The 17,866-nt window shown below is 40.2% G+C and overlaps 1 protein-coding gene across 1 annotated transcript in view; it reads left to right on the forward strand.

Annotated features, from left to right (window-relative positions):
- LOC140135211 (nicotinamide N-methyltransferase-like) overlaps window positions 1–14,182 on the forward strand; it is a 47,355-nt gene extending 33,173 nt beyond the window's left edge. The window contains exon 3 of the mRNA XM_072156381.1: window positions 12,924–14,182. Within this exon, the coding sequence (XP_072012482.1) occupies window positions 12,924–13,347 (424 nt within the window). The 3' untranslated portion in view covers window positions 13,348–14,182. The remainder of the gene's footprint in view (window positions 1–12,923) is intronic.
- The last annotated feature ends 3,684 nt before the right edge of the window (window positions 14,183–17,866 follow it).

Genomic DNA, 17,866 nt, shown 5'->3' on the forward strand with positions numbered 1-17,866 from the left:
TTCCCATATAATTTCTTTATCCTTTGTCTCTGCCTTTCTTCCTTATCTAAGTAGTTTGTGTAAATCAGCTTTTTGTTCTGTCCTCCACTGACAGTCGAGAGATAAAGGAACTTTATAATTACTTGAATGGGTATCCCGGGAATAAGAACTTCTGATACAAAAACCCATAATGCTATAAATAAATGAATATGATAAAACTCACTGTCATTAATCACAAATGGAGCTTAAACAGTTTGATTTTATGATTCACAAAATGTTATGGGCTTCCTAAAGTAGGCAGAGTTATCACCAAGGTGGCCGTCACTGGAAACTACAAGTCCCAAGATGCTTTAGTTCTCAGTAACACCTTCTCCCTCTTATGCTCTGCTCCCAGTGATGATGTAACAAAATGTCCTGCTCTGTTACCATAGTAATGATGTGTGTGACTAACCCACTGAGATGAAGTCTCACCATAACACTAGCCATACTGGATGCACTGCAACCAACCGACTATAGCCGAACATAGTGGTGATCACATGACCAACACAAACAAGTACAGGACATGTAATGTGGACATGTGACTATCGACCATCGCCTGTCCTTTGTCTGCTCCATGCGGAGAAAATCAATGGAATGATTAAATGGCCAGTAGCATTTTAATTATTCATTATAGTGTATGTCAATAGCATTTTTCTGCTAAGGGGAGCAAAATTATAAACAACAACTAATTACATATTAGCTTATACACTCACCGGCCACTTTATTAGGTACACCTGTCCAACTGCTCGTTAACACTTAATTTCTAATCAGCCAATCACATGGCGCCAACTCAGTGCATTTAGGTATGTAGACATGGTAGACAATCTCCTGCAGTTCAAACCGAGCATCAGTATGGGGAAGAAAGGGGATTTGAGTGCCTTTGAACGTGGCATGGTTGTTGGTGCCAGAAGGGCTGGTCTGAGTATTTCAGAAACTGCTGATCTACTGGGATTTTCACGCAGAGAATGGTCCGAAAAAGAAAAAACATCCAGTGAGCGGCAGTTCTGTGGGCGGAAATGCCTTGTTGATGCCAGAGGTCAGAGGAGAATGGGCAGACTGGTTCGAGCTGATAGAAAGGCAACAGTGACTCAAATAGCCACCCGTTACAACCAAGGTAGAAGAGCATCTCTGAATGCACAGTACATCGAACATTGAGGCAGATGGGCTACAGCAGCAGAAGACCACACCGGGTGCCACTCCTTCCAGCTAAGAACAGGAAACTGAGGCTACAATTTGCACAAGCTCATCGAAATTGGACAGTAGAAGATTGGAAAAACGTTGCCTGGTCTGATGAGTCTCGATTTCTGCTGCGACATTCGGATGGTAGGGTCAGAATTTGGCGTCAACAACATGAAAGCATGGATCCATCCCTTGTATCAACGGTTCAGGCTGGTGGTGGTGGTGTCATAGTGTGGGGAATATTTTCTTGGCACTCTTTGGGCCCCTTGGTACCAATTGAGCATCGTTGCAACACCACAGCCTACCTGAGTATTTTTGCTGACCATGTCCATCCCTTTATGACCACAATGTACCCAACATCTGATGGCTACTTTCAGCAGGATAATGTGTCATGTCATAAAGCTGGAATCATCTCAGACTGGTTTCTTGAACATGACAATGAGTTCACTGTACTCAAATGACCTCCACAGTCACCAGATCTCAATCCAATAGAGCATCTTTGGGATGTGGTGGAACGGGAGATTCGCATCATGGATGTGCAGCCGACAAATCTGTGGCAACTGTGTGATGCCATCATGTCAATATGGACCAAAATCTCTGAGGAATGCTTCCAGCACCTTGTTGAATCTATGCCACGAAGAATTGAGGCAGTTCTGAAGGCAAAAGGGGGTCTAACCCGTTACTAGCATGGTGTACCTAATAAAGTGGCCGGTGAGTGTATTTTAAGGACCCATTTGTATATGAATTTTGCTTATTCCTGGAATACCCCTTTAACTCTTATACTCAGTCCCAGGATAGAATTTTCTCTTTAGGGACCTGAATATTCTGTATGTATGGGAATTGTTACTCTTTAGCATCCTGCTTTATAGGAATTGAGAAAGTTTTAGAAATTGCTCACTAGCAAGTAAAGAAAGTAGCATAAAAATGGAGAAAGAAGCTATGTTACTTAACCCCTTAACGACCTGGCCCTTTTTTGTTTTTTCATTTCCATTTTTCATTCCCCACCTTTAAATATCTATAACTTTTTTATTTTTACACGTAAAGATCTCTGTTATGGCTTGTTTTCTGCGTAACAAATTGCACTTCATAGTGATGGTATTGATTATTCCATGTCGTGTACCGTCATTTTCTTGTGGGCTTAGATTTACGCCTTTCATTGTGCGCCCCAAATGACATGTCTACTTTATTCTTTGGGTCAGTACAATCACACGAATACCAAATTTGTATAGGTTTTATAATGTTTTCATACATTTACAAAAATTAAAAACCTCCTGTACAAAAAAAATGTTTTTGATTTTGCCATTTTCTTGCGCTAATAACTTTTTCATACTTTAGCGTACGGAGCTGTCGGTAGTGTCATTTTGTGCGACTTTTGATGATGTTTTCAATGCTTCTATAATTAGGACTATACAACCTTTTCATCTCTCTTTATAGAATGTTTTATATATTTCAAAATGGCAAAAAATGCCATTTCCGACTTTGGGCAATATTTTTCATTACAGGGTTAAACGCAGTGAAAAACCGTGATTATATTTTGATAGATCTGGCATTTTCAGACGCGGTGATAACTAATATGCTTATGATTTTTACTGTTTTTGCAGCAAAGACTTAGCGGCTATGGAGAGGGCTCAGTCCGTGAGTCCTTTCCATGTGCCTGCACCTGACGCGCGCTGTACTATTCAAGCGAGCGTCGGTGAGGAGTTAAAGGGGTTTTCCCACATAGTCAGTTTAGGACCTATCCACGTTCTTTCGATCTGTGGTGGTCTCAGCACTGAGACCCCCACTGATCTGCAAATTAGGCCCTATATAACTTTATATACACTTAAAGCTAACTTGTCATCAGAAATGTTATTTTTAGCTGCTGACAGGTTCAAAAAGCCTTTGCTATACTGGCTCCAGGTGATGTGAATTAAACTTATATAAGTACTTAAATGATTTAGAATGCTGACAAAAGGAAATCAAATCAGCCAAAATACAAAATGAAAGACAGGTGGCTAAAGATAGCAAAACAAATCCCAAGAAATTTTTTAGGTATATCAGTGCAAAAAAAAATGGGTCAGAACAGGTTGGACCCCTTTATTCTGAAAATGGGGCATTGGTGACTGGAGACCAAGAGAAGGCGGAGTTACTTAATAGGTTTCTTAGCTCCATTTATACAATAGAAGAGAGAACTTCTGACTTGGGTGGTGCCAGTGCGGGTCATGCACCCTGTAATATACTAGACTGGCTAAATGTAGAAATTATCCAATCTAAGCTCAATAAAATCGATGTGTACAAAGCTCCTGGACCAGATGGGTTACACCCCAGAGTTCTTAAATAACTCAGTTCTGTTATTGCTGTACCACTGTCTAAAATCTTCAGGGATTCCGTAATGTCTAGTGTGGTGCCAAGTGACTGGAGCAAGGCAAATGTGGTGCCAATATATAAAAAGGGCTCTAGAACTTCGCCAGGCAATTACAGGCCTGTAAGCTTAACTTCCATTGTGGGGAAAATATTGGAAGGGTTAGTAAGAGACTACATACTGGAGTATGTGACATCAAATAGAATAATAAGTGACAGCCAGCATGGGTTTACTAAGAATAGAAGTTGTCAAACTAACCTTATCTGCTTCTATGAAGAGGTGAGCAGATGCCTGGATGGAGGAGCATCTGTGGATATTGTGTTCTTGGACTTTGCAAAGGCATTTGACACTGTTCCTCATAGACGCCTGATGGGTAAAATTAGCGCTATTGGTTTGGCAGAAATCATTTGCAATTGGATTGAAAACTGGCTGAAGGATCGTATCCAGAGAGTTGTGGTCAATGATTCCTACTCGGAATGGTCACCAGTTATAAGTGGGGTACTGTGCTTGGCCCACTACTATTTAATATATTTATTAATGATATAGAGGTAGGAATTAATAGCACTGTGTCTATTTTTGCAGATGACACCAAACTGTGTAGTGTAATACAGTCTATGGAGAATGTTCATAGGCTGCAGGGTGACTTGGACAAACTGAATGTTTGGTCATCCACTTGGCAAATGAGGTTTAATGTGGATAAATGTAAGGTTATGCACCTGGGGGCCAATAATCCAAAGGCAAAATATGGGGAGTAAATCTGGGAGAGTCCTTTGTTGAGAAGGACCTGGGGGTACTAGTAGATCATAAATTGAATAACAGCATGCAATGTCAATCATCTGCCTCTAAAGCTAGTAGGATCCTGTCATGTATCAAAAGGGGTATGGACTCTCGTGATAGGGATGTAATATTACCACTATACAAGGTTCGGCCACACCTGGATTATGCTGTCCAGTTCTGGGCACCGGTCCATAAAAAGGATGCCCTGGAGCTGGAGAGGGTTCAACGTAGAGCCACAAAAATGATAAGGGGTATGGAGGGTCTTAGTTATGAGGAAAGATTAAAACAACTAGATTTATTTAGTCTGGAAAAGAGACGACTACGAGGGGACATGATTAATTTATATAAGTATATGAATGGTCCATACAAAAAATATGGTGGTAAGTTATTTCAGATTAAATCAAATCAAAGACGAGGGGGCACTGTCTCCGTTTGGAGAAATCAAGGTTTAATCACCGGAGGCGACAGGGCTTTTTTACTATGAGAACTGTCAATCTGTGGAATAGCCTGCCTGATTGTTATGTTATATAGAATTGCTTCCCCTAAATCTCTTCCTCATCCAATCCCTACCCTTCCTTGGTTGAACTTGATGGACAAGTGTCTTTTTTCAACCGTATAAACTAAACTATGAAACCCCATAATGACCAGCCCCTTTTCAGTTTTGCGTTTTTATTTTTCACTCCCCACCTTAAAAAATCCTTTTTTTTTTAATTTTCCATGCAAAGAGCTGTGTGAGGGCTTGTTTTATATGTAGGTAATTGCAGTTTATAGTGGCAGTTAGAGATGGGTGAATTAACTTATCTGTATGTAGCTTGCAGTACTTTTCATGCTACTGTCAGCAGGAAGACAGTATATGTGTCAGTGTGAGTCCTGGACTGCAGAGGGTGGGGCGAGAGTGTAGCGATCAGAGAGAGAGAAAGAGAGACAAGCTCCGTGAAGCCTCAGGCAAGATGGCAGCCGACCCTAGAGTCAGAATTTACAGGGTCATGTCTAGGGACAATTGAAATTGTGTACAACAGGATTGATAGAGACAGGTTGCATTATATCTGTGAAATGCTTTTTTTTTGTTAATAACATTTAATTAGAGAATGTGTTATTTTGTACATATAAGAAACTTGTCTTCGTGGGAAAACCCCTTTAACCCCTTAAGGACGGAGGGTTTTTCGGCTCATTTCTCGCTCTCCAACTTCAAAAATCCATAACTTTTTCATTTTTCCGTGTACAGACCTGTGTGAGGGCTTATTTTGTGCGTAAAAAATTTTACTTTCCCGTAATGTTATTTATTTTAACATGCCGTGTACTGCGAAGCTGAAAAAAAATTCCAAATGTGGAAAAATTGAAAAAAAAACGCACGTGCGTCACGTTCTTGTGGGCTCATACATTGCCAAAGTGTTTTTGTATTAAAAATTGGTTTTACAGAAAAAAAGATATGTTATATTGTACCTTTCATTATATTGTGACTAGGCAGTTGCCAAATGGGAGGGTCTGGAAAGGAGCAGTCCCCCCCCCCCACCCTTGGGGAACAGCTACTCCATGTGACCTTTTCAAATATATGAAAACACCCATCACTTGGCTTAGCGACGCCCCCTGCTCCTCTAAAGCCAATCCCGAGTGTGGGTAATTATTCATATACTTAAAAAGGTCACATGTTTCCCAAGGGTGGGTTGAAACTGCTCCTTTCCAGCTCCTCCCTTTGGCAGTGTATGTACTATGCTCTGTGGGGACTGTGGGAGTGATAAAAAATGGGTCTCCTGGTGACCGGTTCCCTTTAAGAGAATGGTACAGGAGGGCAGGAGAGAGGGTCAAGGGGGAGGATAAATTTAGAAAACCAAGCTGTAGAAGAACAGTACACAGAGAGCATTTTATAGCTAAGGCTGATGGGGGATAAAAGGGGGATACATTATTTTTTTCCTATTATTACAAAGTCAGTGTGTAATTGGTTGCTGATACACCCATGTAAGAAATCTACCATTGCCACATCTTCAGGAAGTCCTTTATCATAACACTAAGTAGACTGAAGATTTTTAATGATTGATGTAAAATTTCATTAAAATAGATATCTTGCCAGCAGGGCCGCATCTGCCATGAGGCGCGATGAAAATCTTGTTTCAGTTTGCAGATATCAGAGGCGGCAGAATTGCAGCCTGGTTGATTTAGGTGGCAGCCTGTGACCTGGTCATTTAGTACAGACAGACAAATCCCAGCAAAAAGCAGGCTTTCCCCCTCTGAACTTCCAGTATCAGTATCTGAACTCCTCATTCTCCTTCCTAGAGAAAGGAGATCAGATGCCTACAGTGACCCTCCACACCATAAATCCCTTGCAGACCACATACAATTAAACACTTCACTGCCCAGGTGCATACCTCCCCCATCTGTGCTCTCCTCTACATTTTGATTTAACTTTGAAGAAAACCTAAAGGGTTAATAAAGCTCCATAAAAACGTTTTGAATAAATGGTGTTATTTAAATGGTGTAATTTATGTGTTTTCTGTTGTTTAGGCCCATTAAAATTACTTGAGAAATGAAATTGCCCTTATTAAATGAATTTGGAAATTTTCTTGAAAATAGCTACTAAACATAAAAGCCTTCTACCATCTTACAGATACAAAACAATTTTAATAAATGTTACAACACGAAGCACACATATGGTGAATATTATTTATTAAGTCATTTTTGTGTTATGACTAGAGATGAGCGAGCACTAAAATGCTTGAGTGCTCATTACTCGGGTCGAACTATTCCCGATGCTCGAGGTCTCGTATCGAATAACGAACCCCATTTAGGTCAATGGGAGACTCAAGCATTTTTCACTGAAAGAACACATTGAACGAACACTGAAGAAAACATTGCAGATGTTTGCAGATGTTTTCACTGAAAGAACATATTGAAAGAACACCGTGAAGAACACATTGCTGATGTTTCCGTTCATCTGCTAACTTATCCGAAGACACGCGTGCCGAACGGATGTTTCCAAACATCTGCAATGTGTTCTTCACACATATTGTTCTTCACATACTATTGTGAAGAACACCGTTCAGCACGCGTGTCTTCGGATAATTTAGCAGATGTATGTTTCCATACATCTGCAATGTGTTCTTCACACATAGTGGGGGTCATTTACTAAGGGCCCGATTCGCGGTTTCCCGACGTGTTACCCGAATATTTCCGATTTGTGCCGATTTTCCCTGTATTGCCCTGGGATTTTGGCGCACGCGATCGGATTTTGGCGCATCGGCGCTGGCATGCACACAACGGAAATCGGGGGGCATGGCCGAACGAAAACTCGACGGATTCAGAAAAACCGCCACATTTAAAAAACAAAAAGTGTTGCAGAGCTTGCACTTACCTTCACCAGGAATAGGCCGGTGTACTTGAGTGCATTTCAGCGGACTTCAGCGCAGCAGCGCCACCTGGTTGACGTCGGAGGAACTACCTTAGTGAATCCCGGCCAGAACCGAATCCACCGCAGAGAACACGCCGCTGGATCGCGAATGGACCGGGTAAGTAAATCTGCCCCATTGTTCTTCACATACTATTGTGAAGAACACCGTTCGGCACGCGTGTCTTTGGATAAGTTAGCAGATGTAAGGAACATCTGCAATGTGTTCTTCACTTAAATGATCCTGTGTTCACTGTTTTCATTGTATTCTTCACTGTTCTTCACTGTGTTTCGTTAAGTAAATGCTCGATCTCGATCCGGCGAGATACGCTAATACTCGAACGAACATCAAGCTCGGACAAGTATAAATTTAAAATATTTAAAATATTTCACTCAAATGTTTCAAATAACATGAAGTTTAATGTGTCACAAAAAACTATTTCAAAATCAATTTGGTATATTAAAGTGTTCCAAAGTTATTACAATTTAAATTGATGTATGTCAGATTTTAAAAATCAGTCCATAAGGTCAAAATAGGCTAAGTCCTTAAGGGGTTAACTGGCCGTAGAAGGTCATGCAATCTTCTCCAGTTCCGAGGAAAAGAGAAGAGCTTTTAGCGGTACCTAGCCCTGTGTGATAGCAGGAGCCAGGCAGGGGCTCCTTTATAATCTATAGACCAGGCCGCTAGGGGAAAAGTGAGGACAAATAGCTGCCACTTATTGTGCCCCTGTTCATACTCTGCTCAGAGCCCTCCTCCCCCTTCATGTGAATGTAGGATATTACTGCAGGTCAGGTCAGAGAAGAAGGGGGAGCAGGGTGATGATGGCTGTGCTTGAAGTAAGCTGTATCCTCCATCATCTGGAGAGGGAGAAAATACTGATCTCAGGAGGTAAACAATTGATAAATATGGGCATGTGTGTGAGTGACTGTCTATATACATATGTGGAAATAAACATTTAAATAGGCATGTGTATACAGTGTTGGGGGAGGGGGTCACCATTTGAATTTTTCGCCTCAGGCAGCAAAAAGGCTAGAATCGGCCCTAGTTGCTAGATATGAGAATGGGTTCCATGAGAGTATTACAGGGCTTGTGATAGTATTGCTTCTTTTAATGCTGTGCATGTGTTCTGTTAGTCCTTCCCACATTTGTTTCCACGTGCTGTAGATTAGAACAAGAAATCTTATAAATATAACACATAAAATGCATTTTTACTCCAGCTAGCCATTGTAGAAATGTTTTTTGAATATTTACACCTTTTGGGGAGAATTTGAAGCAGGTTGTTTTTTTGGCATAACACCTTCAATGGTGTTTCTTGTAAACTTTATTATTATAACTTTTACCATTTCGTTTTTTCATAAAAATTACATGAACTGTAACACTTTAAAGTTTCTTGCTTGGTAGTTTATTGCAAAATTGTTTCTAGATGTCTGTGTTTGAATCCAGCTCAGTGATCCTTTATTCTGCTTCTGCTGAACACCTCATCTTGACCTTTTATGATCAGTATCTGTCTTCCTTACCTGCAGTCTTACTGTAGACCAGTGATGGCGAACCTTTTGGAGACAGAGTGCCCAAGCTGCAACCAAAACTCACTTATATGTCGCAAAGTGCCAACATGGCAATTAAAGCAGTAACTGATTGATCCCTGCTGTATCACAGATTTTAATCGTATTGGCGTCCTGAGTTCACCAATACAATAGAAAGATGATAGAGAAATTTGGATTGTAGCTTCCCACCAGGGTCCCTGATGATAAAGGATCAGGGGACCCAGAGCAGGAGGTCCAATAACAATCCATCTCTATCCACACCTTCTTGCTTCTCCTTTAGTCCTGGCAGCCAAATAGAGCTGAGCATGGCACGTCCTGGGCTGTATTGGATCACAGGAGAAAGCCTTTAGTCCTTGCTGACAAACTCTGTGTTGGGGTAAAGGCCTGGGTGCCCGCGGAAAGGGCTCCGAGTGCCACCTCTGGCACCCGTGCCATAGGTTCGCCACCACTGCTGTAGACTATTCTCTTCATGACTATTTTCTTCATGACTATTTTCTTCATGACTATTCTCTTCATGACTATTTTCTTCCTGCTACTTTGCACCAGAGTTCTATGACCGGTACTCTCACTCCCACAAGAGCTAGAGACCTTGTGATCTTGTAGCTGCAAAGTCCAGATCTCCTTATCCTTGTTAAAGGGTGAATCCCTTGAGAACCTGCCGCAGAGCAAAAAATGTCGGGGATGGGGGAAGGGCTGTGTCAGTGCTAATTTTTAACTTTAGACCTTTTTTCATTATTTGTGTAAAAGAGAGAAATCCTATGAAAATACTCAGTGTACTGCAGACACCTAATCTCATATTCTAATAGATGTTCTCTACAATCACAGTTTACCTGTAGCCTGTAATGAAGTAGTACATTAAGATCTATCTGTCCTGATCAGGTACTAGAAATTAGAAATACGGTAAGTAGGGCATGCACTTTCTCAAGAAGTGTTTTATCAGGTTATCTTCATCAGAAATAAATTTTATTTAGAATTTTTTGTGGATTATGGACGTTTTTAGATGAATGATGCCCTTCATCAGGTCCAATGCATAATACGGCAAAACCAACATCCATGCCAAAACGTCCCTCTATCCGCCGTTGGCAGAAAAGGTGGTGTTAATTTGTGTGTGAACTGTGACTTAGTGTTGTGTTTTTATTAACTGAGCCACACCCTGCCCAGCAAGGGTTACTTGCCTAATGGACAGTTCCCCCAGTGTGCTGCTGGAGGCGTGTCTGCCTTATATAATGCCTTATATACCTACCTACTCCCCTCAGACCTGGCTGGTTATTAAGTCTGATCGCCGTGTTCACTAGCTTCTTTTGCATTCTCTAGTTTCTGTTTTCTGATCTCTAGCCTGTGTCTTGACTACTCTTTTGGATTGTGATCTGGTTATTGTTATTCCCCGCTGTTGCCGACTCAGATTGTATACCTCGCCTTATTGTTTTTGTTTGTCTGTTTTGTTATGTGTTCACACCTTACCTAGGGAGGAAACTTCGCCCAGTTATTGTCCTCTGTTTAGGGGGGACCCAATAAGTAGGTAGGGACAGATTGGGGGTCTCAGTGCCAGGACTGTCCTTGTTTGTGTCCTGCCATTGCATATATAAAAACAAATTCTTAATATATAAAACATATACACTCACCAGCCACTTTATTAAGTACACCATGCTAGTAACGGGTTGGACCCCCTTTTGCCTTCAGAACTGCCTCAATTCTTCGTGGCATAGATTCAACAAGGTGCTGGAAGCATTCCTCAGAGATTTTGGTCCATATTGACATGATGGCATCACACAGTTGCCGCAGATTTGTCGGCTGCACATCCATGAAGCGAATCTCCTGTTCCACCACATCCCAAAGATGCTCTATTGGATTGAGATCTGGTGACTGTGGAGGCCATTTGAGTACAGTGAACTCATTGTCATGTTCAAGAAACCAGTCTGAGATGATCCCAGCTTTATGACATGGCGCATTATCCTGCTGAAAGTAGCCATCAGATGTTGGGTACATTGTGGTCATAAAGGGATGAACATGGTCAGCAACAATACTCAGGTAGACTGTGGCATTGCAACGATGCTCAATTGGTACCAAGGGGCCCAAAGAGTGCCAAGAAAATATTCCCCACACCATGACACCACCACCACCAGCCTGAACCGTTGATACAAGGCAGGATGGATCCATGCTTTCATGTTGTTGACGCCAAATTCTGACCCTACCATCCGAATGTCGCAGCAGAAATCGAGACTCATCAGACCAGGCAACGTTTTTCCAATCTTCTACTGTCCAATTTCGATGAGCTTGTGCAAATTGTAGCCTCAGTTTCCTGTTCTTAGCTGAAAGGAGTGGCACCCGGTGTGGTCTTCTGCTGCTGTAGCCCATCTGCCTCAAAGTTCGACTTACTGTGCATTCAGAGATGCTCTTCTGCCTACCTTGGTTGTAAAAGGTGGCGATTTCAGTCACTGTTGCCTTTCTATCAGCTCGAACCAGTCTGCCCATTCTCCTCTGACCTCTGGCATCAACAAGGCATTTCCGCCCACAGAACTGCCGCTCACTGGATGTTTTTTCTTTTTCGGACCATTCTCTGTAAACCCTAGAGATGGTTGTGCGTGAAAATCCCAGTAGATCAGCAGTTTCTGAAATACTCAGACCAGCCCTTCTGGCACCAACAACCATGCCACGTTCAAAGGCACTCAAATCACCTTTCTTCCCCATACTGATGCTCGGTTTGAACTGCAAGAGATTGTCTTGACCATTTCTACATGCCTAAATGCACTGAGTTGGCGCCATGTGATTGGCTGATTAGAAATTAAGTGTTAACGAGCAGTTGGACAGGTGTACCTAATAAAGTGGCCGGTGAGTGTATATAACAGATATTAATTTTTTTTAAACTGCTTGTATGTATTTATTCTTTTGATGAAAAATATAAGTCAGTTTTGAGGAAGATTACCTGATATACCACTTCTTGAGACCGTGCATCCACTACTTATCAGGTCTTTTTATTTACTTAATTTCTATGCCCGACACTTTCTAGTGCTTCAGAGGACTCTGCAGTCTGCCTGCTACTGGTCCTTGAGGGCAGTTTCCCATGTGGCATTTTTGTCACGTTTTAAAACATATCCAAAATGCAAGTAGGAAGGTGTATGGCCAAAACGCATATGTATTTCCCATTTAATGCATGCATTGGAAACACATATCAGTTTTGGCCAAACCCTCTCCCACTTGCGTTTTGGATGTGTTTAAAAACGTGAAAAAAAAACACGTGGGAATCTGCCCTCAGGATCACATTTGATGTCAAGATACAAGTATTTTTTAGGTGAGCAGCATTACTCTATTACTCTCTATTTATTCTCCCCATTACTCACAATATTACTCTCTTCCACTGATTAGAAACCAACAGGCAATATATATATATACTAATATATAGTATATATATATATATATATATATATATATATATATATATTTACTAATATTTTGCTTTCTAATTTGACATTTTAACATTTTTAATAGAGGTAATATTTTATAGGCGTATAACGTTTCGAGTCTAGGTCAAGTATAGGAAAACATGCTCTTCTGGGCAAAATTTGAAAATGTCATCAATATTTTATTAGAAGGGTGAAGTACAAGATGCACATGAGCTTTGTAGAATAATCTAGAACTTTTTTGCAGTCTTATTAGTTTACTGTTTCTCCGTTTTTATCATTTCAGTGACCAATTCCTTGAGAAAGAAATAAAAGTGAGATCCGCGCTACAACATGTTGTAAAATGTGACCTTCAGAAAGAAAATATGACAGAACCAATAGATTTACCACCAGCAGATTGTATCATCAATGTTTGTCTCCTAGATATTATCAGCAACGACCAAGATGATTTCATCAGAAATCTCAGGAAGTTCTCAAAGTTACTGAAACCTGGAGGACACTTTATATTTATTGGGCTTTTAGGTATAACATGTTTTACACTTCACAAAGAGAAGTTTCATATGTTAACATATAATGAGGATTTTGTCAGGAAAGCTTTTATTGGAGAAGGATTTACGATTGATTTCTGTGAGGTTAAAAAGAGAACAGCTGAGAGTGACCTCACTGACTATAAGGGGGTCATATTTATTGCAGCTCACAAGCAGAAATAAATACAAGTAGAATATCAGTCTGCATATCAAGAGTACAAAACGTTTTCATATGTGCTTGTTCAAATAACTACAGTGGGTGTGTTATTCGACTGGGTCCAATATACTTGGGTACTATTCACAAAAAAAGGTCCCCAAGGACCTCACTGAAAGCCATTTTTCTAAAATTGAACTTTTATTTGTCATTCAGTAAAACAAAAAAAGGTGTATATCCAATTAAAAATCTACAAATCGAGTGTATGTCCAATCTAAGCTCAATAAAATCAATGTGTACAAAGCTCCTGGACCAGATGGGTTACACCCCAGAGTTCTTAAAGAACTCAGTTCTGTTATTGCTGTACCGCTGGCTAAAATCTTCAGGGATTCTGTAAAGTCTGGTGTGGTGCCAAGTGACTGGCGCAAGGCAAATGTGGTGCCAATATATAAAAAGGGCTCTAGAACTTCGCCTGGCAATTACAGGCCTGTAAGCTTAACTTCCATTGTGGGGAAAGTATTGGAAGGGTTGGTAAAAGACTACATACTGGAGTATGTGACATCAAATAGTATAATAAGTGACAGCCAGCATGGGTTTACTAAGAATAGAAGTTGTCAAACTAACCTTATCTGCTTCTATGAAGAGGTGAGCAGGTGTCTGGATGGAGGAGCAGCTGTGGATATTGTGTTCTTGGACTTTGCAAAGGCATTTGACACTGTCCCTCATAGACGCCTGATGGGTAAAATTAGGGCTATTGGTTTGACAGAAATCATTTGCAATTGGATTGAAAACTGGCTGAAGGATCGTATCCAGAGAGTTGTGGTCAATGATTCCTACTCGGAATGGTCACCAGTTATGAGTGGTGTACCCCAGGGTTCTGTGCTTGGCCCACTACTATTTAATATATTTATTAATGATATAGAGGTAGGAATTAATAGCACTGTGTCTATTTTTGCAGATGACACCAAACTGTGTAGTGTAATACAGTCTATGGAGGATGTTCATAGGCTGCAGGGTGACTTGGACAAACTGAATGTTTGGTCATCCACTTGGCAAATGAGGTTTAATGTGGATAAATGTAAGGTTATGCACCTGGGGGCCAATAATCCAAAGGCAAAATATGTCCTTGGGGGAGTAAATCTGGGAGAGTCCCTTGTTGAGAAGGACCTGGGGGTACTAGTAGATCATAAATTGAATAACAGCATGCAATGTCAATCAGCTGCCTCTAAAGCCAGTAGGATCTTGTCATGTATCAAAAGTGGTATGGACTCTCGTGATAGGGATGTAATATTACCACTATACAAGGCACTGGTTCGGCCACACCTGGAATATGCTGTCCAGTTCTGGGCACCGGTCCATAAAAAGGATGCCCTGGAGCTGGAGAGGGTTCAACGTAGAGCCACAAAAATGATAAGGGGTATGGAGGGTCTCAGTTATGAAGAAAGATTAAAACAACTAGATTTATTTAGTCTGGAAAAGAGACGACTACGAGGGGACATGATTAATTTATTTAAATATATGAATGGTCCATACAAAAAATATGGTGGTAAGTTGTTTCAGATTAGATCAAATCAAAAGACGAGGGGGCACTGTCTCCGTTTGGAGAAATCAAGGTTTAATCACCGGAGGCGACAGGGCTTTTTTACTATGAGAACGGTCAATCTGTGGAATAGCCTGCCTCAGGCGCTGGTCACAGCAGGGACAGCGGAGAGCTTCAAGAAGGGTCTAGATGCCTTTTTACACCTAAATAACATTGACGGTTATGTTATATAGAATTGTTTCCCCTAAATCCCTTCCTCATCCAATCCTTTCCCTTCCTTGGTTGAACTTGATGGACAAGTGTCTTTTTTCAACCGTAGAAACTATGAAACTATGAAACTATGAAATGTTTGTTCCGACACTCTATCAGGGAATGCCACTAGAGGTCACCGGTGTTTTGTTTACAAGTCAATTGACAAATTTATTATATCTGTAACACTGTAACACTGGTGTGACAATCACGTTCATTGCCAAAATAGTATTCTGCTACCAGCTGATTTCTGCTCATAAACCACTGGTTCGTGGATACAAAGATCCAGCCCACCTGTGGATGCCACCATTTTGGCAAATCATGTCGGGGGGGGGGGGGGGGGGGTCATGTTGTTACAGTGATCATAAGGATTTTAGTTAGTAATGAGATGGTGTTGTAAAACAAACAGTCATGTAGATTGAAATCTCTAAGGGTAATAGGAGAAATAGTGTGAGCACACATCTGTACAGACTGCCCCATCTACTGGATCTTTGTATCCACGAACCAGTGTTTTTTTCTTGTTTAGTAAAATTTTGAAAAAAAAAAAAATCAATTATTTTTATAATGATGGCAACCCACGAAATAAAAATAATATATTATTTTGAAGTTATGGTGATTGGGCAAAAAAAAAAAAAAATTTACCAAAAATTGATGATTTTCTTTTTCTCAAACAACAAAGAGTTAATAAATTTCTCATCCATTAGCTATAGAAACATTATGTACCAGAAAAGTGAATATTAAGTGGCAAATAAATAAGCCCCTATATATAAACATTTAAAAAAGAAAAAAAAAAATTATAGCCTGTACAATTTTACAACGCAATTCTGCTCGGGATGGTTCTCCTACCAATCTATGGCCGGCTGTGTGCCCATAAAGCAGGTTACCACCACATATATGGTATCGGCACGCTCAGGAGAAATTGAGTATGAAACTGGTGGTGCTTTTTTTTCATTTAATCCATTGCGAATGTTTAATTTTCTGCCCAAAATGAATGTATTGTTCAAATATATGACAATTTGTAGACCGCACCTCCATTTTGTTTTAACTCCTATAAAACAAAGGGTTAATAAACTTCTTTAAAGTGCGTCTTAATACGTTGAGGTGTGTATTTTCATTAATGGGATAATTTACTAGCCTTGCATTTATTTAGGCCTCTGAAAGTTGAGCAGGTCCCTCTAAATACACGTTTTAGTGATTTTCCAAAAAATGTGAAAAATGGCACCTAAATTCTAAGCCTCATAATATTCTAGTAAAATACGTGGAATCTTAAATAAAAATGCCAACATAAAGCAGATATTTGGGAAATGTAAGCTATGAATTAATTTGGGCGCTATGACTACCTGCTTTGAAAATAAAGAATTCTAAAAAATGTTTGCCAAAAATATATCATCCAAATTTTTAAACTAATTTGTAGTACAATGTGTCACGAGAAAAAAATCCCCAAATCCCCTGGATATCTTATAGAGTTCCAAAGCTTTAAAGAGGACCTGTCACCTAATTTATCATTTTATAAATCTGGCCTATGTCACTAAAAGTGGTTAAAGAGGACCTGTCACCTAAATTTTCGGGCCATGTCCTAGAGGCCAAATTAGGATTCTGAAAGGGTTAAAACACGAAGGAGAATCTAAAATTACAATTATGCCAGTAGATTATAAATACGGAAGCCTATAATCATTTTGAAATACTGAAGAGAAATATTCTGGATATACATCTAATATATAAAGCTGAGTGTATATATGTTTGTGTGTATGTGTGTATATATATGTCCGCTAAAGGAATCAGCACCTTTGCATTCACAATCACCAAATTTTGCACAGTTGTTGCCTGTGACTCAGGGAACGTCTAAGACCACGTTTTGAGCCAAAATTTTTACCCAGTATTTTCAAGAAACCACTAATTACCCACCATATACAGGAGCCATTGTCTGCTGCTGCTGTAGCAGTTGGAAACTGAGCCGTGATTGGCTGCTGTTCTGCCACAGGTCATTATTATGACCTCTGAGCTTTGATTGGTTACTATAGGCAACAAGCATAATACACTTATGTGTGAGGTAATATGGATAGATATACAGAGATAGGGGCAGATTTATCAGAAGTGTCTGAGGTAAAACTGTTCTAGTTGCCCATGTAAACCAATCAGAGATCAGCTGTAGTTTTATAAACAGCTGTGCAAAAATGAAACTTGAGCTCTGATTGGTTTCCATGGGCAACTAGAGCAGTTCTGCTCTCAGATACTTCTGATAAATCTTTCTATAGACAAAGTGACAGTCAGAGACACAGAAAGTCACTGGAATAAGTGTGCCTGAGACAGACAGCGACTAGAATGAGAGTGCCCAAGACAGACAGTCACTGGAATGAGAGTGCCCAAGACAGACAGTCACTGGAATAAGAATACCCAAGACAAACAGTTACTGGAATGAGAGTGCCCGAGACAGACAATCACTGGAATTAGAGAGCCCAAGGCAGACAGCCACTGGAGTGAGAGTGCCCAAGACAGACAGTCACTGGATTGAATGTTGTTTGGCTTAATATTGTGACATTTCATCTGGTGAACATATTCCTTCATTTGATGAATGAGAAATTTTCAATCTTCACTATATAGTAAGGTATAATGTATATACACTATTTAGTGAATAAATGTGGACCTTCTCTATCTGGCCTATTCATATTTAAACCTAATTAAACAACAATACCTATAATATTCTCAATTATAACTACTAGTTATATCTTTATAGTGTGGTAACGGATTCTCTACCACTT

The sequence above is a fragment of the Engystomops pustulosus genome, chromosome 6, assembly GCF_040894005.1.
Source record: "Engystomops pustulosus chromosome 6, aEngPut4.maternal, whole genome shotgun sequence".
NCBI classification, from domain to species: domain Eukaryota; kingdom Metazoa; phylum Chordata; class Amphibia; order Anura; family Leptodactylidae; genus Engystomops; species Engystomops pustulosus.